Consider the following 25,526-nt stretch of genomic DNA (forward strand, 5'->3'; position numbering starts at 1 on the left):
TTCAATTAAAATAAATTTTATTAAAATCCTACTATATTCCAGGCACTGTGCTAAGTACTAGGGATACAAAGACAAACCGGGAAGGGGAAAGGCACAGGGGGGAATACAGGTACAAAGGTAATACGAATGTGTTAAGTAATATGTATGGCACTGAGCCATTTTCCATTTCTCTCTTTCTCTCTCTCTTTCTCTTTCTCTTTCTCTCTTTCTCTCTCTCTTTCCCCTCTCTCTCTCCATCTTCCCTCCCTCTTTCTCCCCCTTCTCCCCAATTCTTTTCAGGAGAGCCTTCTGACCCAGAGCCCTCACACTTAATAACATAAATGTTGCATCAGGGAACTAGGAAGTAAAACTGCCCCAACTTGGCATCCTTATCACACTTGTACATTAGCATAGGTAGTGCTTTTAGCTCTGAAGAATTTCTTCATGACCTCAGGTAAAACAACAGAGAAGAGAACCAAGTTTTGGCATGAGACACAGTAATTGGCACAGGCTCCATAGGAGATTTGTGATTCCAGCCTGAAAATTCCCTTACTAACTACCAAGGGCTGGATGTCTCTGTGTCTCTGTGTGTATGTCTGTGTGTATCCCCTAAAGGGCATGTGTTCTTCCAACATGGCATCTTTCTTCACAGTTTCCTTGAAAATGCCTTTCCCTGATGAAAAGGCATTACCGAAAATTGGTTCATTGACCTGTTATTTCAATGTACACATAATACGCATAACGGTGGGGCCTTCAAGCCAGGGAGTCATTTACTAGCTATTTCCACCACCTCGTATCGAGACTTGTCAGTCTTCTCCAACACAGGAAACATCTATGTCGGTGTAACAAAATTCAAGCAGCTTCCAAGATGTCCCTCTGAGATATGGGCAGATAGCTGTCTGCCCTTAGGGAATCCCAAGCAAGAGCAAGTCTCATACATTCACTTTTCATAAAAGCATTTGTCAACAATGTCTCACTGAGTAGCTGCCATAAGAAGTCCTTAGGTCAGTACTCACCTTCTCCAAAAGGAGAAGATTTTTCACGTGGTTGGCCAATGAGCAGAGTACACAGCTTGATGGAGATCCTTAAGGAGATGTTGGTAGTAGGGGATCATCCTGAGAGATGATGTTTCCATATTTCCAAAGCTCTGCATCAGAAGCTCAAAAGTACATGAACAATGGGTTGGTCCATCCTAAGGCATGTTCTAGATGGGCACTGTGGACCCATTCTCAGTCATCTCAAGAATGGTGATCTTAGCAATGCTGCCCCCTTCACAGGAGTGTCTTTGTTCTTTTGGCTGACCCAAAGAACCATGAAAGGTTGCAAATTATTGGTGTTCTAAAAACAGCCCATGGAAGGAAAACTCAGACCAAGTCTATCTTCTCACCTGTTGTTGGACCCATCTGTTGAACACTTTTCTTATTTTGGAAGCGGACATGGAGAAAAGTTCGTTCTATACCTTGTTTGTTGGCATCTGGAAATATGTTCTGTAGTCTTGCAAATTTCTTTAAAAAAAAGGAGAGAGAATAAATAAAAAGAGTAATAGAAATAAGAAATGAAAATAGTCTAGTTAGCAATAGAATTAAAATGTTAATTCATGATGGTGGCTAGATAACTCCTTCCTGGGAAGAAAGCTCACTAAGTAGCCCAAGAAGAAAAGACTTATGTATTCAATTATAGTTTCAACAAACACTTGCTGAGTCTGTGCAAGTATGTGATTGGGGATGAAGGGATTATGCAGGCCTTTCCTGCCTGCTTGCAGTGGACCACGTGTGCTAGCTCAGCTGTTGGGCACTTCCAGAATGACAAAGCCCCTTACTGGCCACCAAGCAGGAAGAATCAATGTTCATGGCCAGGAGAGGGATTGTTTCGTCATCTTAAAGCTCAAGCCTTTTAGTGCTGAGTGACCTAAGACCTGCCAGAAGCAGTAAAGGGCTTTACTATCCCCAAAATGCCAAATCAGTGAGTTCCCACCTGTGGTCTTCAGGGAGCAGCAAGACAACTCCTTTGTAATCCCTCAAGTTATATCCTTCTCCTCCCCACTACTGTCTCCCTTTTGGACTTTGTCCTGGGAGTGGTGAACCTCTTCCAAACTGGTATCATGAGTTTCTTTAGATTACATCCCTCTTAAAATTCATTTTCTGAATAACAGTCATAGAAGGGAATACACACGTGTGCCACATGCAAAATAGCAAAGATATTGCTCTCTTCTCATGTGCTGCCTTTCTTGTAGAAGGATTTATCTTTTTGTGTGTTTATGCATTGTTTTCCCCTGCTAGACTTCACGCTCCTGGGATTTTATAAAGACTGACTCTGTCTCGCATGCTGTTTTTTCTCCCCAGCAATGACTGGAACATAGTAGGCATCCAACAAATGTGTGGTCCTTTGAATAAGATGGACTTTTCTAGAGCTCTGTGACTGTAATTACTAATGATTAGTAATTACAAACTATTTCGAATTTGTTCAACAATCTTTGGCTTTGTATCAAAGCATATTCAAATACATGATTTCATTTTATCATCACAATAATGCCTGAGCTAAGTTTCCTGAAATTATTTTCAAGCTCCATGTACTTCAAAGTGTACTGTATTCAGAGTGAAAACAGAAACATGCCATTTTTAGTGCTTATTAGAGAACAGAGATGCAGCACAGTGTGAGGTATAGAGAGCCAGCTTTGGTATTAGGAAGACCTGGGTTAAGGTCCTGCCTTTAATGGGTACTGGCTGGGTGGTCCTGGGTAAATACTTAATCCCTCAGCGCCCTAGGCAATTCACTAAGGATGTTAGGGGTGAATCTTCTTTCTTCATTGGTGAAAGGGCCTTTCACACCTGGAGTTCTATACACTAGTGCAATCACAGGTCCAGGGAAAGAAACACAGATGTGTGCATGTGCACGCGCACACACACACACACACACACACACACACACACACAAACAAGTTTATTTTAACACTCCCCCCAACAATTTTTTTGCCCATACTGTTAAGTCAGAATTAGATTGAATACCTCCCAACCTCCCTGTTGTTGTTTTTTTTTAATTTTTCTTAAAAGAGTAACAGATGTTTCTATTCTCAGCCCTTTGCACAGTAACTTGACCATCATCAGCACTTAATAAATGTTTACTGAAAGGAATTGGACTTCTTAAAGAAGATACTTACACAGGTAAAAACGATGAGAAATACATAAAACATCGCAAGAAACAACAGCAAGAAAACTTCAGCTCGGTGTTTCTTATACTTGTCACCTTCAGGTTCTATGGTACAACCTTTCAATGAAAAGCACAAATCGTCTATTCAGGATTTTGTTTTTACATCCAATAAAAGGGCTATTACTATCTCAAATGCATTGTTCCCAATCAAAAAAAAAAATCTTCTTCTCTGCCACTTCTATTCCTGCCTTTACAACATCAGCACCATGATCTTTGGGTATCATATGTAGAAGTAAAGAAGAGACAAATAGCCATAGGGAAGGAAGGGTGGTGTGTTTTAAAAAGCACTATAAAACTTGGGTTCAAATCCTGTATGCTACTTATAATCTTTGAGAGGATGTACTGTTTCTGCCTTTTGTTCAAATTCCGGGTCTGCCATTTCTAGCTATGGAACTGTAGGCAAATAATTAGACATGTCTAGGTTCTCAGTATCATGGTTAGACTAAATGACCTCTAAGTCCCTTCCAGCTTTAACATTCTGTTATATTCACTCATCCCATTGGGAGGGAACCCAATTATCTGCCAATTTCTTAGTTGCTTAATTGGACAGTTAAATGAGGAAGGAGTAGTTAAAGCATTGTTGTCCAACTCATCATGACCCCAGTTGGGGTTTTCTTGTCAGAGATACTGTAGTGGTTTGCCATTTCCTTCTCCAGCTCATGTTACAGATGAGGAAACTGAGGCAAAAAGGATTAAGTGATTTGCCCAGCGTGTCTGAGGCCAGATTTCAACTCACATCCTCCTAACTCTAGCCCCCCTGCTCTGTTCACTGTGCTTCCAGCTGCCCTGCAATTAAAGCACTAAGTAAGAGCTTGCTATCAATAAGGAAGCTTTCTAAGTGGAAACTTGTTTCTAGAGCTCTCAGCTAAAGTCCTGGACTGGGTGTTGAGGGAAGAGAGCTGGGGAAAAGATACTATTTCCTTTGCAGGTTAGAGATGGCAGAATAAATTGGCCCAGGAAAACATTAACTTGGTTAGAATGATTTACAAAGCTGGCAAGACACATAATTAGTAAGACCAACAAGGGACAGAACTGGAACTAGAAAATGTCTTAACTCCCAGACCAGTGTTTCCTTTTACTTTTTCCCGCATTGGGTATTTTTATTCTATATCCACTCTGATTGAATCATCCTCACACTAACTGGTAAACTATACTAACTGGTAAACTATAATCATTTGAATTTAGTTTAATTAGTTAAGTGAAATTCCCACCTCAGATACATATCTGTTGTGTGACCTCACTGCTCTAGGCAACTCTTAAAGATTATATATCCAAGGAGGTGCTTTCTTGTATTGGTAAAGGAATTTCCTCACCAGAAGCTGCCAATATCAATAAAATAACAGTTTGGGTTTAAAAAAAAAGTTAATGACTTATTGTTGGGAGAATTAGGTGCTTGGTTGGGGATATCCCATGAAATAAAGTTGGGGAGTTGCCATAGTCATACCCAATAAAGCAATGTAGTGTAATGGGAAGAACACCAGGTCAGATGAAAAGGGTTCAAATCCTGTTACTTAGTACACACGGGACCTTGGGCACATAAGAATACAGATTTAAAGCTGGAAGGGACTTTAGGAGTTGGATTAGATGATCATAGAAGACCCTTCTAGCTCTAACCATATGATTTGATGAGCTCACTTTAAGGTAGGAAAATCATCTCCAAATATTTCCTTTATAAAATATTTTCTGTCCTTATTCAAACTAAAGTCAGTATATCTTACGAAGGGAAAATGCCTTGATACCTTATCCTTGGACCATAACCGTGTCTTTTCTTAGATTCAGCTACTGTATCTAGTACCTAGTAGAATGTTGTACATGTAGTGGCTTTGCAGCAAGTGTTGATTATGGTAAATATAACAATTTGCAATAAACCACATACCTGCCACTTTCAATTCAACTGTGTCACTTGGGCTGTTTTCTTCTCCAGGTGCCCACAAAGTACATCTATAAGTCCCAACATGCTGGCAGGTAGTGTTCTGGATCTTTAGGGAACACTTTTCTGAAGGACAGGCCTCTAATGAGCCATTTATCTCTTTCTGATCAAGGAATTGTTCACTAAGGCTTAGGTTCATCCCCAGCATCTTGGTCAGTTCTCCACTTTGTTCATTAATCTGTAAAGAGAATCATAGATTCATTGAATTTCAGAGCCGGACATGACCTTAGGATTCATTTAGTCCACCCTCTTATTTAATAAATGAGAAAACTGAGGCTTATAGGAGGGAAATGATTTGCACAAGGTTAGACGTCTAGCCCGTGCTTCAGCCAGAACTGGAACCCTGGCCGTGGTTTCAGACCCCAAAAACAATGCCTTATCTACCACCTTATAATAGCACTGCATTTTACAGACCAAGAGCCAGAAACCCTGAACACAAATACCAAAGTTGCATGTATAAACTGTTGAGAGAAGCAGTAGTAATCCTGTTTTTAAAGAAAACATTGGATTTAAGAAGGAAAAAAAGCCATTACATACACTTAATAAAATATCTGCTTTGGAACAAGAAAGCTGCTGAGGCCTGGACAAATTTGGGTTGCTGACATTCAATGGGCCGTAATGCATGATACATAATTTCTTGATTTACCACAACAGTGCACAAATTCAAGATGATGAAAAAACTGCCAATTCGATTGTGAAATAAAAGATTTTTCCAGGTTCTTGATTTCTTACTGCTACTCCTTATACTGGTGTGAATTGAAAATCTGGGCCCATCAGCAAAAGTATCATAAAGTGCCCTGGATCCATTATTTAACAAAAAATGAAAAGCTGATCAGAGATAGACCCCCTTCCTTCTCTGGAGGCCTCTTCCATGTGGAGGCTTCTTGGCTAAGGTTAATATAATAATAACTCACCTTTCTATAGCTTATGAAGGTATGCAAAGCATCTTTCTTACAACTACTCTGCGAAGTTAAACAGAGCAGGCTTATTAATCTCATTTGAAACTGATTCTTTAGCCGTGATTACACAGCTAGTCTGAGGCCACATTCAAACCCAGCTCCAGACTGTGAGTCCTGTACATTATTCACACTAAACCACATTGCCTGCTATATACTAGATAGATATCATGAAGAGTCGGACACAATTAAAAGCAAGTGAACAAAAACCATGATACATGTACGCGTAATTCAGTCAGTCAGTCCAAAGCTTCTATGTGCAGGCTTCTAGGCGATACAAAAAAGAGACATATAACCTCAAGTCTTTTTTTTTTTTTTCAAGTACCAAAACTTAAATATTAGGTTGAAGGATGCCACTGTACACTGGATTTCACTATCAGACAAATTTACAAAGAAGTTAATTGCTTTCATTATTGCCTTATCCCCCTTACTTTTCCCTGAGGAATTGCTTTCACTCCCAATCCTCAGGTTCTCCCATCTTCCCCACCTCACAGCCTCTCAGCCCTCAGAAAGATGCTCATAACTAAATTTACATAAAAGTGTAAATGACTGGTTGTTACCCTTTTTAAGGGTATTCTCATTTTAACAAGGGACAATCCTATTACATATTCATCCCCAAAAGAATGAATCTCTAATGGTAGAATTCCAGGCATTAATGATAGGCTGTTATATGAGAGGAGGGAAATCACTAGGTTCCATCACTAGGTGGCAGCCCACTCCACCTATAGGTATAAAATCAATCACATTCATTGCTTTTCATGAGCATATCTTAAATAGATTCTATTCTTCCTAAGATATCACCCTGCATAGATCACTCCCTGACCGGACACTTTTAATAGTTTCTCGTTGCCAACAGACTAGAAGTACAACGTCCTCGATGCGACTTTCCAGGCCCTCCGCGATATCTTTTAATCGATCTTCCACTGCCCCTGTAGATAAACTATCTAACTGATCTACTCATCCTCTCCCAAAAGACACCACGTGCATTCTTACATCTTGCTCTTTGTTGATACTGTTCCACCTACCTAAAATGCCCCACGTCCTAGCCATCCTGCAAGGTCCAGTTTGCGCCCACCTCCTTTGTGGTCTTCCCTGACTCCATCAGCCCCAGGGATGTGTCCCTCTTTTGAGTTCTCTTTGCCTAGCACTGCTTCACTTAAATCCAGTTCATCGAGGAGTCAAGACACTGCCCGCACGATGTCATTGATCCTCTTCAAAAAAGGGCAATTTCAACAGCAACAACAATGACATCTACAGCCTAGCACAAAGGATCACAGAATGCTTAGAGATGATCTAGTTCAAATGTCTAATCTCACAGATGAGGAAACTAAATCCCAAAGAAATGAAACCATTTGCTGAAAGCTACAGAGCCAGTCAGAGGCTTCTGATTCTAGGTCCTGTGTTCTACCATATTTCTTCTACCCATCTGGCACTTACCATATATTACCTTCTATTTTTAACTTTTTATGGATATATTCTTTTCCTCTTCATTCATTCAACAAACATTAAGTGCCTACTACAGTGCTATATTCTAGGCACTGAGGCAGGTATAAAATAACTAAGATACAGCCCACCCTCATGGAGTTTATAATCTAGTGGGAGATTAAGATATCCATAGATAAATATAATACTTTTTGTTCACTCATGTCCAACTCTTTGTGACTCCATTTGGGGTTTTCTTGACAAAGATGCTGGAGTGGTTTGTCATTTCCTTCTCCAGTTCATTTTACAGATGAGGAAACTGAGGCAAACAAGATTAAGTGACTTGCCCAGGGTCCCACAGATAGTAAGTGTCTGAGGCCAGATTTGAACTCAGGTCTTCCTGACTCCAGGCCCAACATTGCATCGACACCTAGCTAGAGTCCCATGAGATCAGAGGAGAGAGACATTCTTTTCCCCCAGAAGTATTGGGAAAGGCTTCATGAAGGAGATCACCTTTGAGCTAGATCTTTAAGAATGAGTGGAAGGTCAACAGCAATAATAAATCCTAACTCTCCAATTAGATGATTAATAAGAATAAAATTAATTCAATATTGAAGGAAGAGATGACATATCTCTTTGCAAGTTGAGCATGTAACACAGTGCCCTGTACAAAGTAGTTTTTCAATAAATGTTTAGTATTGGCAATAATGATGTTAGCATGGATTCACTCTGTTGTCCTTACATAGATAGTACTTATTTTCTCTGAATAAAATGCAATGTTTCCTTTCAGATAGCTATCCATTTACTCATCAGCTACTCATTTATTATTCATAGAATCACTGAATTTTAGTGGATGGAAGGGACCTCCAATAAGACATTAGAGGTTGTATAGAATGCCTGGGAAAATGTCTTTTGGAAAATGGTAGATCCACACCAAATGAGCCAATTAAACACACAGGTCATCACTAGAGAATGAATATAAGAGCTAGCCCACAAAGGTCTTTTAAAAGGTCTCTTCTTACAACTATTCATGAAGTCACAAAGTAAGTCATGAACTCTACCAGAGGGAGAAGAAAAATAAGAATGGAACCTCCTTTTTAGGTCTGTTATCAGTCAAGCCCCTCATCTTTTATGTCACGCTATAGAAGTATAAAGAGAGTTATCTTCCTAAAACACAGTACCCATAACAGAGCAGGTCAAAGGTCTGGACTGAATTTAGGCAAACAACTCAATCACAAGGTTGAGCTGGAAGGGGACCTTGAAGGTCATTTAATCCAAGACTTTCATTTTATTTTACTTTTTACAAGTTTTAATTATCTCTCCATTCCACCTCCCCAATCCCCATAAATGAACTATAAAAAGAAAAACAGCCCTTCTTACAGATATGTATAGTTCAGCAAAACAAATTCCCACATTGGCCATGTCCAAAAATGTAAGTCATATTCTACACCTTATTCTGCATCATCTCTCTGGAAGGAGGCTGGTTACATGCTTTAACTTTAGTGCTCTGGGACTCTGGTTACTTCTAATGCCTCCATTTTACAAATGAGTAAACTGAGGCTCCCAGAACTGAAGCAACTTGACTATAGTCACCTAGCTAAGTGTCAGAAGCGGGATTTGAATCTTTATCTTCTGACTCCAAGGCCAGTGGTATTTCAATTACTAAACCACATTACTTTTCTGTGATAGATTTTTCACTCACTGACTTGACTGGTCAGTTTTTAACTAAGCTGGAGATGTCCTTTCCAAGTGCTGCAGTTTCTGGTTTCCAACTTCCCCTATGTGCAGAGGTTAGAAGATATCATTCACCACCCCACCCCTAACCCCATTACCAGTTCTTATTTTTTCTAATCTGAAAAAGTTGTCACCACCTGACCCTCCATTGAGTTCACATAATTTTCAAGCTTTCTAAATGTGAGTTCTGCATAAGTAAGACAAATTATCATTTGTAGACAGACCCTTCAAACAGGCAGTGCTTGGACAGCCGGGGGTGCGGCGGTGACCGAGAGGAAGAGCTAACATTTACGGCAAATTGTACTGAGTTTGTGCCTGCAGCCAAGAAGCATTTTATGAATATAGACATGATCAATGAAGTGATTTTGTTGCCACTCCCTTTGTTCTAAAATGCAAGTTCCCAGTCTTTTTACTTTACAATGAAGTCTAGTCTATAAAGGTCTGTTTTCCTGAGAACTCTCCCCCACCCCTTTGCTTTTAAGAAAAATAATAAATACTGAGGCATACAGACAGGAAATTGAGGGAACAGCTTGTGAGGTCCTCATGATACCTCCCCTGGAGAAGAAAACACTGTTTCTTTCCATTACTATTACTCCTTTATTAATTTGGGAGTTTACCAGATCAGTGGAAAGACCGAGTTTCCATCCCTCCATCCCAGTTCTGTTTAGTAGTCATCCTCCATGAGGCTACAGAGACCTCTGGTGGAAGCCTGAGTATTCCTTCCTGAAGATTCACTTGGAGCCCTAACCTCCACAAACAAGTCTTTCCTAGAACTAGTCTATGAGAAGGAATTAATTTTCTTGGCCATCTTTTAGGTGTTGAAAGATTCCTTCCTAAATAATTATTAGAGCCCTGCTGGAGAAAGGTAAAGAACATGTGGCCTTACAGATATTAGGAAGGGGAGGGAGGTCAATTAAGTATGCGGATTAAAACAAAGACAGAAGTCAGACAGCTTCTTAAACGCATATCTGGGTTAGCATAAACTTGAGCTTTTCAAATCTAATTAAAACACGAAATATTGCCTCTTCATGTGCCCTGGCCCTGCCTCCTCCAGTTCCCCCCTCTCACCCCGCCCCCCAAGCTCCCCCCGCCCCCAGCATCTTGGCAGACACATGCTCACACTTGCTAGACAGGGCATTTAACAGGTCAGGCTCCAGGGATAATCCAGTGCTAATTCATGCCAAGTCTCCTCCAGGTGATGCTACAACTGTTCAGCTGCTGCCAGTTTAACTAATTAATTCTGCCCAGGCACCGCAGGTATTAGTGCAAGAGACAATGGGCAGCTACAGTCCCCACACCTCTGCAACATCCTGCTTCTCCTCTCTTAATTAACCTTAAAATGTGTTCAGCCCAGATTTGTTTCCGCTGAATTTCAGTGGGACTATATGTCTATAGAAACTCCTGCATCTGAAATGACAAAAACTTGGATGAATGACAGGAACTTCCAGGTTATCTACACCTGGTTTTCTGCTGGCAAGGGGGGGAAGGAGGAAGGAGGGTGCCGGGTGGAAGTGGATGGCTCCTGTCCACCCATCTCTCTAATTCCCAACTGTTCGTCTGGAATTCAAGAGAAAAGCAGTACATCCCACTGGAGGCAGCAAAAATATAAACTATTGAGTCCATTTACATAAAAATGGCTTCATTATCATGCTGGCTGCTGGGAATTACTGAAGCAAGAATCTTGCCCGGGATCAGGGACCTGCCAGCAGTGTCCTTCTGCCTAGCTTCATGAGATAACTCATTTTTAAAAATTCAGCAACAATAACAAAAATTGGCTTGTTTTTATGGTCACATTTCCACGGGCCATTGGCAAAGTCTTCTGAATGCCACCGGCCATTTTTAATGGTAGATGGGAAGAATGGAAGGAAAGTGATTCAAAACAACGCAATCAATTCAATGCAACATCAGTTAGCTGCCTACTACGTACAAGGTCCTGCTCAAAAGAAAGGGAATGAACAGAAGGAAAGGCGTAGAGGAGGGGAATGAGCTCTGGATCTGAGTTACTGGACTAGAATTCAAATCCTTGGCCCTGGTATTTACTGATCTGGATGAACTTGACCTCACTTCACCTCATCTGTGAAATGAGGCTGTTGGACCACATGGTGTCTAAGGACCCTTCTATATCAAAATCCCATGTTTCCCATACCTCTTCCTCTCCTCAGCCCAAAGCCCTACACCTGGAAGAATTTGGGGCCAACAAAGAAGGGTGTCATATGTCTAGTCAAATAGTAGATTTGAGCAGACCACCACAGTTATTATTTGTGGCAAGTTCTATGCTTCCAGAGAGTTTGGGGCCCCTTGCCCTAATTTAACCACAATCAAGCTAGGCTAAGTAGACAATAAAACCACTTGCCCTAATTGTTTGAGGAACACAAAATGGCATGACATTTAAATGTCGTGCTCAGAGTACAGGAGATCAGTGGAAGGGACTCCTTTTACAATGGAAATACCCCCTTAAAGTTGTACACCCTCTTCTCTATTTTGCCTGCTATGTCAGCTGAACCACAGACATAGAGAGTTGGGGTTGGGAAGTATTATTTATGTTATCAAACTTTCCCCAGTTAGCATTTGAATCTGTTTTGGGGTGAGTACACTTGGAAGTTGTGTGGTTTCAGTCATTAGTTAGTTTGACACCTCCAAGCTAGACAACTTTTGAGGTGTCCTTCAAGCACTAAATTTATGTTTTCACCATCTTCAACATTTCAAAGCAAATTCTCCTCCTTTTAGCCATCACAGCTGTTCTTCCTCTTGTGACCAACTCCCTCTGAAAAGAAAACCCTTAAAGATGGCTATATTTTTTATATTAATGGTTCATGCTCCAAATGGGTTGTATGGCACACATGGGAAATTTCATAGGGAAAAATTTTTTAATGGGGACTTAAGAGATGGTGTGATAAGTGCTATTATGAGCACTATTCACCTAAGCTGATTGACAACCCAAGGAGAAAGCAGTAAGAGTATTGACTTCAAGAACAGTTGGGGTGAAAAACAGGAGAGAAAAGAAATGATCCTCCACTTTCCTATTTTGAGAATTTCTTATTAACCTGGAAACTGGACAAAAAGATCAACTATGGGCAAGATCAAATGGCTTGCATGTATGAATATATCATTGCTCCCCTTTAGAGCATTTTAGGAAACTATCATTTCTTTTTTCTTTTTTTTTTTTTTCCCTGCTAGGCAATGGGACTTGCCCATGGTCACACAGCTAAGTATCAAGTGTCTGAGGCCAGATTTGAACTCAGGTCCTCCTGATTCCAAGGCTGGTGCTCTATTCGTTGTGCCACCTAGCTGCTCTGAAATAGTCATTTCTAACAACGGCAAAAACCCCTATGATTCATTCACAGCAAAAAAACAAAAACAAAAAAACAAAAAAAAAACTATTGATGAGAAAAGCTTAAAGGCACATTTCAACCAACTAATTTTTTAAAAGCTAGATCACAACTTGGACACTAATCATTCAAAACAGCCCAATTCTTCTTGATAGTATTTACTTATGCTGTGTCCTTTTCATAATAGCTTTCAGTCAGCAGTTTCATTCCTCAACTGAACTACAATAGATCAAAGAGATGAGACATCAATGACTTCTCTTTTGACTACTTCTGAGGCCACTAATTTGACTAAACAGGGCAGGCATCTTCATCTGGGCAGGCATTTGGACTAAACCCGAGCATGAACCAAGGACTTGAATAAACCACACTGAATGCCAAACTGGAGTCCATAGAGATATTCCTCTTTCTTTTTAATTGAGTTGTAAACCACACAAAAGAATTTTCAAATGAAAGAAAAACTCATTTGAAACAGTTATTGAATGAATATTGGAAAACTGTTAGCACCAAATCCCAACCACACCAACATTTCATTTAGTTCTACTCCCTAACTGGGAGCAGTCTTTTTTTTCCCCCTTTCATTTCTTCACCATTTTTCCCCAAGTACAGACTTCTTCAAATATAACAAGAGTATATATGAATATGGATGGGAAAGGCAGTAGAGTTGGATACAACTGAAATGATTGAATGACAAAGCTGAGATACTAGGTTGTAATACACTTGTAAAGCTGAGCCCATGAAATCACAGATCAGGACAAAATATGTGTGTATATGTTTCGCCTATATTTCATCTAATAATTTGGTAAAATATATTTAAAAGCACAGAATTGGTATTAAATTAACCTAGTGCTTTCCAATCTTATCAAATAGCTTTCTTTTATTGCATTCTTTGTGCACGAACCCTCATGTACCTTGGCTTCTAACTCAATTAAACTGCCAATATAATCCCCATTCATCATAAAAACAACTCTTTATTACATGCAAAATGGTTTGGCTCCCAGGCTGATGTCATAACGAGGGTAGAATGTATTAGCATTAACATGAGCTTCTTTTTTTTTTTTCTAAGGGTAGTTTTATTAGAAAAATGGTTTTCTTCCTTGGAATTTACTAAGTCTAATTGACAAGGCTAGATTTACAGGTGTTACCAGAATGATTCATCTTAATAGTTTTTAAATGACCAAGGAATTAAGCTGGGCCTTTGCACAGGGCCTCACACATAGTAGGTGTGTTATTAAATCTTTAATTAAACTAAATCTTTAAATCTTTGTTGAATTCATCAAGCATATATCAGCATTTTCATCTTTATTTGAGACTTTCCTGGTTCACATAATCTCTTCCTAACAAACTGAACTGCCAAGTACAAAGTACTATACCAAGCACTATGGACACAAAGATAAGTAGGAGGATGAGATACATTGATGACTACTATAAAAATTGGGATATGGTTAACTTCATTTGTTGTTGTTCAATTGTTTCGGTTGTGACCTACTCTTCCTGACCCCATCCTGGCTTGCCATTTCCTTCTCCAGCTCATTTTACAGATGTGGGAACTGAGGCAAACAGGGTTAAGTGACTTGCCTAGGGTAACACAGCTAGGATGAGTCTGAGGTCAGATTTGAACTCAAGAAGATGTGTTCCTGACTAGAGGCCCAGCGCTCTATCCACTGAGCCACCTAGCTGTTTCCTTGAAATACTTAAGTTCCCACATTTATATTTTGACACAGATTCCTCCAGCCCCTTTCTGGTGAGGGTCAACTTCGACTCCGGGCTTTGCTATCATGAAATCTTACCTTTCCTAGAGAGGGTGGGCTGAGGCAAAAGTGGGGAACTGGTTTTGCTTCACCAAGAGGAGCCTCTGAAACTTCTTGTCCTTTTATAGCTTTTTATCCAGGTACTCAGCCCAGACCAGGAGGATCTGACACCACTCATCTTCCCTCTTTTGTCATGGAAAAAAATTGTTTCTGTTCTACAACTGTCAGCTGGCTCCTTCCTTCCTCCTGCTCTTTAAAAGGCATGACCTTTGTGGCTTCTTTTGAGATTTATGGACAGGAACAAGAGTGACGTTCAGAGGTGCCACTTCTATTCCTGGCTAAGAATGTAGTCTTCATTCCGCGAGTGAGTCCTTTCCCAGTGAAGGGACCCACACTCATGCTTTCTCCCTCCACCGGGTTATGTCACTGAAGGACCCCAAAGGGAGAGCCTGCAATCAACTAAAAACAGTAGGGGCAGCCAGGTGGCACAGTGGATAGAGCACTGGCCCTGGAGTCAGGAGGACCTGAGTTCAAAGTCAGCCTCAGACTAGACACTTGACACCTACTAGCTGTGTGACCCTGGGCAAATCACTTAACTCTGATTGTCTGCTCAGAATTATTCAATAAGGACTCATTTCCTAATTAATTACTAGCTATGTGACCTTGGGCAAGGTACTTTACTACTGTGAGTACAATTTTGCAAAAGATTGTTCTCTAAGGATATTTCAGCCTTATATTCTAATATTTCTCTATATATTATTCCCTATGTAATAACATCCAAATCATTAGAATCTGTCTTCTCGGTCCATCCTGTGTGACTCCTATCCTGGTTGTTGTTGTTGAGTCATTTCAGTTGCATACAACTCTCTGTGACTCCATTTGGGGTTTTCCTGGCAAAGATATTGGAGTGATTTGCCATTTCCTTCTTCAGTTCATTTTACAGATGAGGAAATTGAGGCACACAGGATTAAATGACTTGCTCAGGGTCACACAACTAGTAAGTGTCTGAGGCTGGATTTCAACTCAGATCTTCCAGATTCTAGGTCTGGCACTCTATCCACTACACTACCTGGCTGCCCCATTCAGGGCTACTGTAAGTTTATCACAGGGAATCCACCCACCAGGCTGGTGGCCTCCCTTATTCCCTCCTCACACCAGGGGAATATGAGTGGAAATCGGGCCATTTGATAATTATCATGATTGCTAAGATTTTACTCCTCCAGGAAATAAATGTCCACTTGCTGATCTAACAATGATGATGATGATGATGATAGCTAGAATTTATATAGCACCTACTATGTGTCAGGCACTGTGCTAAGTACAAATATTAATTCATTGTTTCTTACAACAACTCTGAAAGGTAGGTACTGTTATTATCCCCATTTTTCAAATGAGAAAACTGAGGCAAATAGGTTAAGTGACTTGCCCAAGGTCACACAGCTACTAGGTATCTGAGGCTGGATTTAAACTAAAGTCTCCCTAACTCCAAGCACTTTGTACAGTGTCTAGCACATAGTAGGCACTTAAATGTTTATTATTGATTGCTTGACTCCAAGCCTAGCACACCTATGTACATACCAACAGTACTAAAAGAACCAAATGGCAAGTAAAAGTTTATAGATGGTCTTAAAACTATGACACCTCACTCCTTCTTCCCCTCAGGTTATCAATATGGGATAGTAGAAAGAGCACTAGTTTTGACATCAGACAGGTCTGGGTTCAAGTCATGGCTCTGACCCTTAATAAGCTAACCACTAGGCCACTTAACATTCCTGAGCCTCAGTTTCCTCATCTATAAAATGGGCACGATAATACTATTCTACCAGCCTCTTAGAAAGTTGTCATGAGAAAGTGCTTTAAATGTTTTGTTTGCTTGTTTGTGTGGGGTTTTGTTTGTTTTGTTTTTGGAGAGTCGGTCTTTTAAAGCCCTTTATAATGTGAATCCTCCCTATCTTCCTCCCATCCACATAATCTTCAATCCAGTGACATTGATCTCCTCACGGTAACTAGCAAAAGACCCTCCCTTTCTTGACTCCACAAATTTTCACTGGCTGTCTCCCATGCTGAGAACTCTCCCTCCTCATCTCTACCTTAGGGCTCCCTTCAAATGTCGACTAAAGTCCTACTTTCTTCAGGAAACCTTTCCCAGTCCTCAATCTTGGTGCCTTCCCCCTGCTGTTCATATATCTGCTCCAATTTATTCTGCATATCTCTTATTCAGACATAGTCGCTTACATGTTATCTCCTCCCCTAGGGGAACTGGTTTGCCTTTCTTTGTACCCCCAATAATTCAAACAGTGCCTGATACATAGTAGGCACTTAATAAAGACTAGTTTTGACTTGATTTGGCTTGGGAGGACAAGGTCATATAGGGCATCACAGCAGGGGAGACTGAATACCTAGTGGTGGTAGGAAAGAGTGATTAATGGGGTAATATGGGAAGGACCTAAAAGAAAATTTTTCCTACTTCACAATTTGGCCCAGGAATCTCTGCTATCTAGATGGTTCTAGCGACCAAGATGCTAATGAGGCCTAACAGGGACCAGCTGCTGGTTCCAGGCTGAATGTACCTCTTCGTAGATCTGCAGATCACATGTACCCCAACCTCTCATCTCTCTCAATGCACTCTGCCCTTGTCTGCCTCTTCTGACTTCTATGACTTGTCACTTCAAGAGATAATAGTCAGAAAACATAACTAAGTTCCAGAAATGTTTAGATTATTTCATGACTATAACATATAACAGGATAAGGAGAAGTCCAGAAGGTTCAAATCTGTCTTTGACCCTCAGCACATAGTAGGCATTTCATAATGCTAATGACCAGAATCTCACACAAAACATTCTTTGATGCCACTGTCAGGGAGCAAATGCTAGCTTGGACGGACTGTTGGGCTGACCCAATTTTGCTGTTATAATAATAAAAATGTAAAGTCTGATTTTACACGTGCAACTGTTACCCCTTTTTCTCTTCCCTTATAACTCATCCCAAAAAGGTCACTTGTTCTATGACGCATCCCTACTCAACCCTGACCCTGACCAAACGGGTGTTCCTAGACTAGATCCTCTTTCATTTTACCTCATCCTGGACGGCTTCTACGTAGGCAGGACATCTTTCTTAGCTCTCAATCACGGCAGCGTCAGCTGCATACTTTAACAGATTACATCGCTATTTGTGGCTACCATCAATTATAGCTATTCCTATAACCAAAAAAAACTGATACTTACTGGTAATGCACGTGCTCTACCCGAATTGTCTTGTCTCATCACAACAAACCTGTGAAGTTATATGACTCTTATCTTTCTTTTCTGGATGAGGAAGCTGAGGTCCATAGACTTGCCCAAAGTCACTGACACAGCTCCTCTTCAGAGTCAAAGCCAGCTGGGGAAACTGGGTCTTTTAACTCACAGGATCTCAGGGTTAGGAAGGACTTCATAGCCCACTTGGTCCAACCCACACCTGGAGAAGAATAGCCTCAGTAGCCTACTTACTCCCAGAGTGGCCATCCAACCCTTTCTTCCATTCTAATTGTAAACAGCACTATTTGTTAGGAAGTTGTTTCTTTCCTTACACCATCTCTCTCTTTATCCTCCACTCATTGTTCCTAGTTCTGTACTCCAGAGCCTCCATTTCTCTTCTATGTGACATGCCCCACTTCCTCCTCCCTTCCATCTTAAGTCTAGATGGCTGGAGGAGAAACTGAGGCTGGTGACTTTGCACAGCCCTCCCTCACTCAAATCCAATTCATTGCCAGTCATGTCATCACCTCCCTGATGTCATAGTCCTCTTTGAGAACGAAGGACAAACTACACAACCTCATGTGTACACAGTTGGCTGGTAGCATAGTGTTGGGTTGAATGTTGGGCCTGGAGTCAGGAAGACCCGAGTTCAAATTTAACTTCAGACGCTTACTAGCTGTGTGACCCTGAGGAAGTCACTTAACCTCTTTTAGCCTATTTCCCCAACTGTAAAATGGGGATAATAATAGACCCTACATTTCAGTTTTGTTGTAAGGATCAAATGAGAAAATATTTTAAAAGCAATTAGCACAGTACCTGGTTTTTATCCCAAGTAAATAAATGCTACCTAAATTCTCATTTCTTTCCCTTCCCTTTTGTCAGGTTTGTTGTTGTTCAGTTGTTTAATGTCGTGTCCCACTCTTCATGACTGCATTTGGGGTTTTCTTGGCAAAGATACTGGAGGGCTTTGTCATTTCTTTCTCCAGTTCATTTTACAGATAAGGAAACTGAGGAAAACAGGGTGAAGTGATTTGCCCAGGGTTACAAAGCCATTAAGTGTCTGGGGCTAGATTTGAACTCAGGAAGATGAGTCTTCCTGACTCAAGGCCAGTGCTCTATCCATTGTGTCACCTAGCTGCCCTAGAGGTCTGGTAGCCCAACCCAACTAAGTGAGATGGGACTCCAGTTGCTGATGAGAGTCAAAAGTCTATTTGTAGATGATATGTATGCCTATATTGACAACTATTGTTTATTCTCTGTCATTTTGAGTAAAATATTATATGTGTTGTCTCCCTGTTAGATTGTGAACTCCTTATCTTTTGCCTTTCCTTGTATCCCCAATACATAGCATAGTGCCATAGGCTATAGACCACTATACGAAGACAGTCACTTCTTGGTCTTTCTCTTATCTCTTTTTTTGCTCATTTACTCTTATTAAGGCATAGTGAATAGCAGCAGAGGCACATAAAACCAGAGAAGGATTAAGAAGACAGAAAAAAACACAAGAGGCCTTGGCTGGTTCTCATTTGGGAAAAACCAGGGTCCAGTGGAAGAAACAATGGAGTCAGGGTACTTCAGCCTGAGAACAATCTCACTAGTGACTCACTACCTTGGAAATACATCGAAAACTTCACCTTTTTATATCTCCAATTATTTCCCCATCAGTAGAACAAAATGGCATCCCTCGTAGACTCACATGGATTGTGTAAAAACAAACTGAACACTGTCTACAGAGGGTTTTGGGCTCTTTGGTTAAAATTATTTGATAAATGCATGACTTGTATGGGCTTGATTTTTATCCCAAGTAAATCAATGCCATTTGGACGGGGATTGTGTGCTGCACAAAGCCCAGAAGACTAGAGATGCTCGATGGAATTTGTAATTATGAGTAATTAGAATGGAAATAATGATATAGAGATTCTACAGGAATTTGCTCAGTATGCCTATCAATGGAAACCAGCTTCAGAGATGGCATCTGCCTAACCCACTTGCTCTAATATCCTGTTCAGTGCCATAGAGAGAGAAAAATGATTTTTAAAAAAATATGCATTCTTTTAAAGATAAAATAAGCTGGGATAACTAACCTGACACAGACACCTACTTAAAATTCTTCTTTTTGTGACTTTCTTTCTGCTTCATTTGTACAATTTACAAGAAAGTGATGGAAAAAAATTACAAGGTGTTTTCTCTTCTATAAAATAACATTTCACCACAGGCCTTCCCTCCTTCCTTCTCCTTCCCCCCCAAACACTGCTTTCTTCTCTGTGGCACAAATACAATCAATACAAACATATAATTATTGGGCTGGAAAATCACAAACATCTGCAGGATGTACCCAAACTTGGTAGAACCATTGAAAAGTCTAATAAATTTCACTTTAGCTATCTCTGATTGGTTTATTGCCATAGCGATTACTCCTTTGCATCCCAACACTCAATGGGTTGTTGTTGTTGTTTTAATAAAACCCAAGTTTCATTTTAAATGGCCTGGTTTCACAGACAACAGAGAAAAAGGAAAATGTTCAGGGGTGGCTGAAAATGAGGAGAGATAAAGTCCTAAGATTTCCTGCAGAGTAAATAATGCAAGGAATATGTCTATAAAAACAACCACCCACAGCTGTACAGTTAGAGCATCAGTTAAAGGCCCATAAGAGGCAAAGGTTAATGACTAAGGTTTACCACATCATTCCAAATGACCTAATACAAAAAGATTGGACTTAACAGCAGCTGGAACTTTATAGTCTAAAAATTCTTCCACTTATTTCATGAAGTATTTTTTAATTACACCCTTGGGGATTTGTGTATTGCTTGCTGATTACCCTTTGGAGAGGGTGGTAGGTTCTCTTCACATCTACCCCTCTTTTAATGACTATTTAATTCCACATCTGTCTAGCTCAGAGCTATTAGGTTGTTGTGGGGGGGTTTTTGGTGCCGGGGGCGGGGGGGGGGGGGGGGGGCCCGGAGGGATTGGGGGGGGAGGTTTCCTCCCTTAAGTAATTAAGGAAGAAAATACAGAGGTATCAAGAATAAAGCTAGCTGAGTGATCATGAAGAATAAAAACATATTTGCTATATTTCAAATGACTAATGACTAAATGGGAAAAAATTACTTCTGTTTTTGTACTGACAGGTGACCTTACTGCTGTACTTTTCCCTAGTCATGGCAGCTAGGGGGCTTAGTGGACAGAGTGAAAGATTTGAAGTCAAGATGACTTGAATTTGAATTCTGCCTCAGATACCAGCCATATGACCCTGGGCAACTCATTCAGTCTCCTCATCTGATAAAATAGCATCCACCTCCTGAGGTACTGTGAGGTATCCATAATGTAACATATGTAAAGTTCTTTGCAAACCTTCAAGCACTATAAAAGTGAAATTTATTATTAGTCAGACAAAATTTGGAATATTATATCCAGTTCTAGGCACCACATCTTAGGAAATCAATCAATCAATCAACATTTATTAAATACCTTTGATGCTCCAGGCACTGTGCTAAGTGCTAGGTATATAAAAAAAGAAAAAAAAAGGCAGTCCCTGCACCAAGGAAGCTCACAGTTTAATGGGGGTGATGACACACAAACAAATATATACACAGTAAGCTACATACAGGATTAATAGGAAATAACAGAAGGAAGGCACTAGAACTGAGAGGGGTTGGGGAAGGTCTGGTAAAAGATGGGATTTTAGTTGGGATTAATGGAAGGCAGGGAGGTCAGTAGTCCTCCCTGCAGAGGAGGGAGAACATTCAAGGCATGAGGGACAGCTAGAGAAAATGTCCAGAGCTGAAAGATGGAATGCCTTCTTTGGGAACAGCCAGGAGGCCAGTATCACTGGACTTAAGAGTGGGTGTTAGGGAGTAAGGTGTAAGAAGACTGGAAAGGTAGGAGGGGGCTAGGTAATGAAGGGCTTTGAATGCCAGAGGGTTTTGGAGGGGATAGGGGGCCACTGGGGTTTATTGAGTGTGGAGGGGTTGACATGATCAGAACTGAGCTTTAGGAAAATTATGTGAGTGACTGAATGGAAGATGCATTGACGTTGGTAAACTAGAACAGAGCCAGAAGCAGATAGCTAGGATGGTGAAGGGATATAAAACCTTGCCATTTAAGGATTGATTGAGAGAACTCAGAATGTTTAGCCTGGGGAACATTCAATTCAATTTTTTTTATACTTTATATAAAAAACCCGAGATATGAAGATGAAAAGCAACATTGTCCATGGCTTTAGGGGGTTTATAATCTAATTTGGAGGCAGGGATAAGTAATATGTGCACAAATAATTACCAAGGAAGAAAGAATATCCGCGATCCAAAGAAAAATGCTATAGGCAGCTAGGTGGCACTGTGGATACAGGAATGGGCCTGGAGTTCAAATCCAGCCTCAGATACTTACTGTGTGACCCTAAGTAAGTCACTTAACCTCTGCCTGATTCAGTTTCTTCAAATAGAAACTGGGGTTAATGGAAAATGTGGCATCTCTCTCCCAAAGTTGTTGTGAAGATAAAATGAGATATTTATAAAGTACTTAGCACAGTACCTGGTAGGAACTTCATAAATTCTTGTTTCATTTCTAAAAGAAATTTGAGAGGAGAGAGACCATTTTCCAATGGAGGAAATTGGGGAAGGCTTCATGAAGGGAGTGGTACATGATCTAGGCCAAAAAGGAAAATATTTCAATAGGCAACATGGAGTGAGTGAAGTCTGGGGGTTGGAAGTATCACCCGTGCAAACGAGTAAATAAAAAAGTTGAAATTTGAATCCAGGCCCTGTGGTTCCAAATGCAATGCTCTTTCTGTTACGTATGGCAGCTGTCTTCAAATACCTGAAAGACCTGAGGCATGGTTGATGAATAAAGCTGGAAACAGTGGATGAAGTTACAGGGAGGTAAATGTGATTGATTCTCCAAATTGTTAAGTAAATCCTCTGTCTTTCTCACTCCCCATTTCTGAGGGCTTTATCTTATATTTACTTATTTGTATTTCCATCCAATAAAACTTAAGCTCATTGAGGGCAGGGACTGTTTTCATTTCTGTCATTGTATCTCCAAGTACCTGGTACACAGTGATAGGCACTTAATGAATGGCAGTTGAATTCCACTTAATTAAATATAAGGTTGAGGCTGGTAAGCAGTGGATAAGAGCTCTGGGCCTGAAATCAGGAAGACTTGAGTTCAGATCTTGCCTCAGATACTTATTAATCATGTGACCTGGGCAAATCACTTAATCTCTATGTGCCTCAGTTTCCTCAACTGTGAAATAGGGATAATAACAGCATTATGTTGTAAGGATCAAATGAGATAACATTTGTAGAGTGCTTAGCACAGTGCCTGGCACTTAGAAGTCGCTATACCAATGCTTATTCTCCTCCGTTTCACCCCTCTCCCCTCTATCAGAGCTGTCCAAAAATGGAATGAAACGCCCCATAGAGTAGTAAGTTTCTTGTGACCACAAGTCTTTGGAAAAAAGCTGGATGACCTCATCTTGGCTATCACAAACAGGATTTGTTCTTCAGGTATTGCTGAACCAGGCAATCTCAGGACTCTGCCTTCTGCCAATCTATCTAGAATTTTATGATGATCAAACACCCTCTCCACTTGATGCTCACATCAACTAAAAACCAAACATTAACAGAGGACCCCTCCCCCCAACATTGAAGGATGCTAAAGAAGTATGAGATACAGTCCCCTGCCCTTAGGAAACACAGTTTAGTTAAGGAAACAAGCCTCATACACATAAAAAGAGAATCAGCACCTTCCTCCTTTCATTGCAGAAAGGGGGGGCTATGGATGTGTAATATTGCATACCCTATCAGACATGGAAGATGTGCTAGCTAGTTTTTTTCTCTTTGAAATCTTTATCAAAAGGGATGGCTTAATGGGGGGAAGGGAAAGGGATATACTCAGAAGTTGATGTGATTTGAAAATAAAGACATCAAAAATTATAAAATGTTTTAAATAGAGGACTAGCAATATAGGGATATATGTGTATATATATATACATATTATATATGTGTATGTATATAATATGTATGTATATGTATATATATTATATATATAATAAGTGATTAATGAAAGACACAGACATTAAGCTCTCTTTTAGCATTCGCTATAATGTGGGTGGCAAACATTTCTCAGTTTCATAGATGACTAATTTCTCTTAAGTCCCTATAGCAAATCAGTGATGAGCACTAGGGCATCATGTTTTTTTCAGAATTTAACTGCTGCTGCTATCTAATGCCAAAAATTAATTTATATTTCATTTGGGGAATATAATCAGATAACCTCTTCCAAACAGAAAATGTTACAGTTGGGTGGAACCTAGAGAACATCTCATCAAACTCCTCCATTTTCAGATGAGGAAAGTTAGATCTGTTCGTGTACACTTGTACACCCATAGATAGAGGACATATGCTCAAGGATTCCCCAGTTTAACTGTTCTGGGTCTGGTTGTCAGCCTTGCCGGAGAATGACCAGAGGCAATGGGTAATCCATAAAGTGAATAACTGAAAGTTGACAGTTTGAATGAACTAAAAAAACAGGTTTCAACAGTTGGTTGTATATATAGATATATATGTGTGTGTGTGTGTGTATATATATATACACACACACACACATATAGACATACATACACACACACATACACATATGTGTACATATATACATACATATGTCCCAGGCACAATATTATAGGAATATGAAGTTATTTCATATTTTCAAGTTCTAAATGGACCATTATTTCTGACCTTGGGGACCTTCTGGTTTTGAGGAGTCATAAATACTCCTGAAGTTAATCCAGGTTAGAAGTGGGGGGAGGGGGGAAGAAGAAGAGAAAGAAAGAATTCTAATTATACATTCCCTCTCAGACGGTGGGCTTTTATAATTGGGGAAGAGTAACACTGAAGAGTCAAGCCTTGGGTGGTGTGGAAGGATCCCTCTCTCTGAGCCTGGCGGCCTGACGGTGAGCCTTGGGAGTTGAGGGCGTGTTCTCTGAGCTATCTAGGATTTCAGGATACCCTCTCTCCCCTTTGCTCTCACTGGGTCACTCTCCGAAAGGCATGAAACACCTCAGAAACTGAGTTCTCCCTGCTCAAGCTCATTGACCCAACGCCGCCAAACAGGAGGGACTGCCCCTGCTCCAGTCTTCCTTACCTTATGCCAGAAGATCATCGTGTATGGGGTCTGAGGGTTCCAGGGGACTGTACAAGTCAGGAGAGCATCCTCTGAACAAATCACTTCCACCACCTGAGTCGCCGGCGCCAAGCACCAGGCTGCTGGAGAGAGCCGGGACACGGAATGTGCAGTGAGCCAGTGTGGATGGATGAAAGGAGGATGGATGGGGAGCAGTGAGGAAAGGTGGCGAGAGGAGAATTAAATGTGATGGAGCCCCTCCCCACCTCTCAACCCCCAAGAGCCCGAGGGAAGGGAGCTCGGGGTCGTTTTCTGGCACTTACCGCTGCTCAGGATGAGGAGCTGGAGGAGGCACATGGCTTGGGGAGCGGGGCTGGCCGCGGCTGAGCACAGAGACGCAGTGGAGTCTGTTAAGCTCTGCCTCCCAGGACGCCAAATCTCACAATCTGGCTAGCTGAGCCAGCGGCCTCAACCTTCTCTAGCCAACCCTGGGGCTTTCCCTATGTCGTCACACTCTTGTTCCCCTGAGCTTTAGGGAATCCCCCTGAGAAGAGACTAAGGGGACCAGTCCCTCCCCCCAAGATATTGCGCCACTCTGGGGCATCCCCCACTCCACCCCCCTCCCCAACGGCGTGGACAGCTCCACCCCCTGCTGTCCTTTCCCTCTCCCCCGCCTTTCACTTTCTCTTCCCTTTCTACTAGGCTGCTTCCCTGCCTAGAGGCAGTACCATCTGTTCTGTGAGCCCCAAGGTACACTGCACCCCTCTCTCGCCCGGTTCTCTGCCAGCCGCCCTGGCTCTAGAGAGCTGGGCGCTTTGGGGTGGAGGGGAGCCTCGGAAAGTAAGTGCAGGGAGCCCCTTTCTTCT

General features: G+C 41.0%; 1 protein-coding gene across 2 annotated transcripts; it reads right to left on the minus strand.

Annotated features, from left to right (window-relative positions):
• Positions 1-25,190, minus strand: CD83 (CD83 molecule). 2 transcript variants are annotated; one of them, XM_027862754.1, is made up of 5 exons: positions 24,984-25,190; positions 24,682-24,800; positions 5,063-5,294; positions 3,137-3,243; positions 1-1,484 (listed from the first exon to the last, which is right to left on the minus strand). In XM_027862754.1, the coding sequence occupies exons 1-5, from the start codon at positions 25,015-25,017 to the stop codon at positions 1,344-1,346; spliced, it is 633 nt and encodes a 210-aa protein (XP_027718555.1). In that variant the 5' UTR covers positions 25,018-25,190; the 3' UTR covers positions 1-1,343. The 2 variants fall into 2 exon arrangements, with proteins under 2 accessions (XP_027718555.1, XP_027718495.1); XM_027862694.1 differs by having other exon boundaries at positions 24,682-24,803.
• Positions 25,191-25,526: the final 336 nt, after the last annotated feature.

Source organism: Vombatus ursinus, unplaced genomic scaffold, assembly GCF_900497805.2.
Source record: "Vombatus ursinus unplaced genomic scaffold, bare-nosed wombat genome assembly UNPS02000577.1, whole genome shotgun sequence".
Taxonomy (NCBI): domain Eukaryota; kingdom Metazoa; phylum Chordata; class Mammalia; order Diprotodontia; family Vombatidae; genus Vombatus; species Vombatus ursinus.

Coding starts and splice junctions, on each gene's coding strand:
- CD83 (XM_027862694.1), bottom strand. CDS start 25,017: ATGTGCCTCCTCCAGCTCCTCATCCTGAGCAGCG. Junction 5,295..24,681: donor CGATGATCTTCTGGCATAAG/GTAAGGAAGACT, acceptor TTCTCTTTACAG/ATTAATGAACAAAGTGGAGA. Junction 1,485..3,136: donor TTCTCATCGTTTTTACCTGT/GTAAGTATCTTC, acceptor TTTTTTTTAAAG/AAATTTGCAAGACTACAGAA.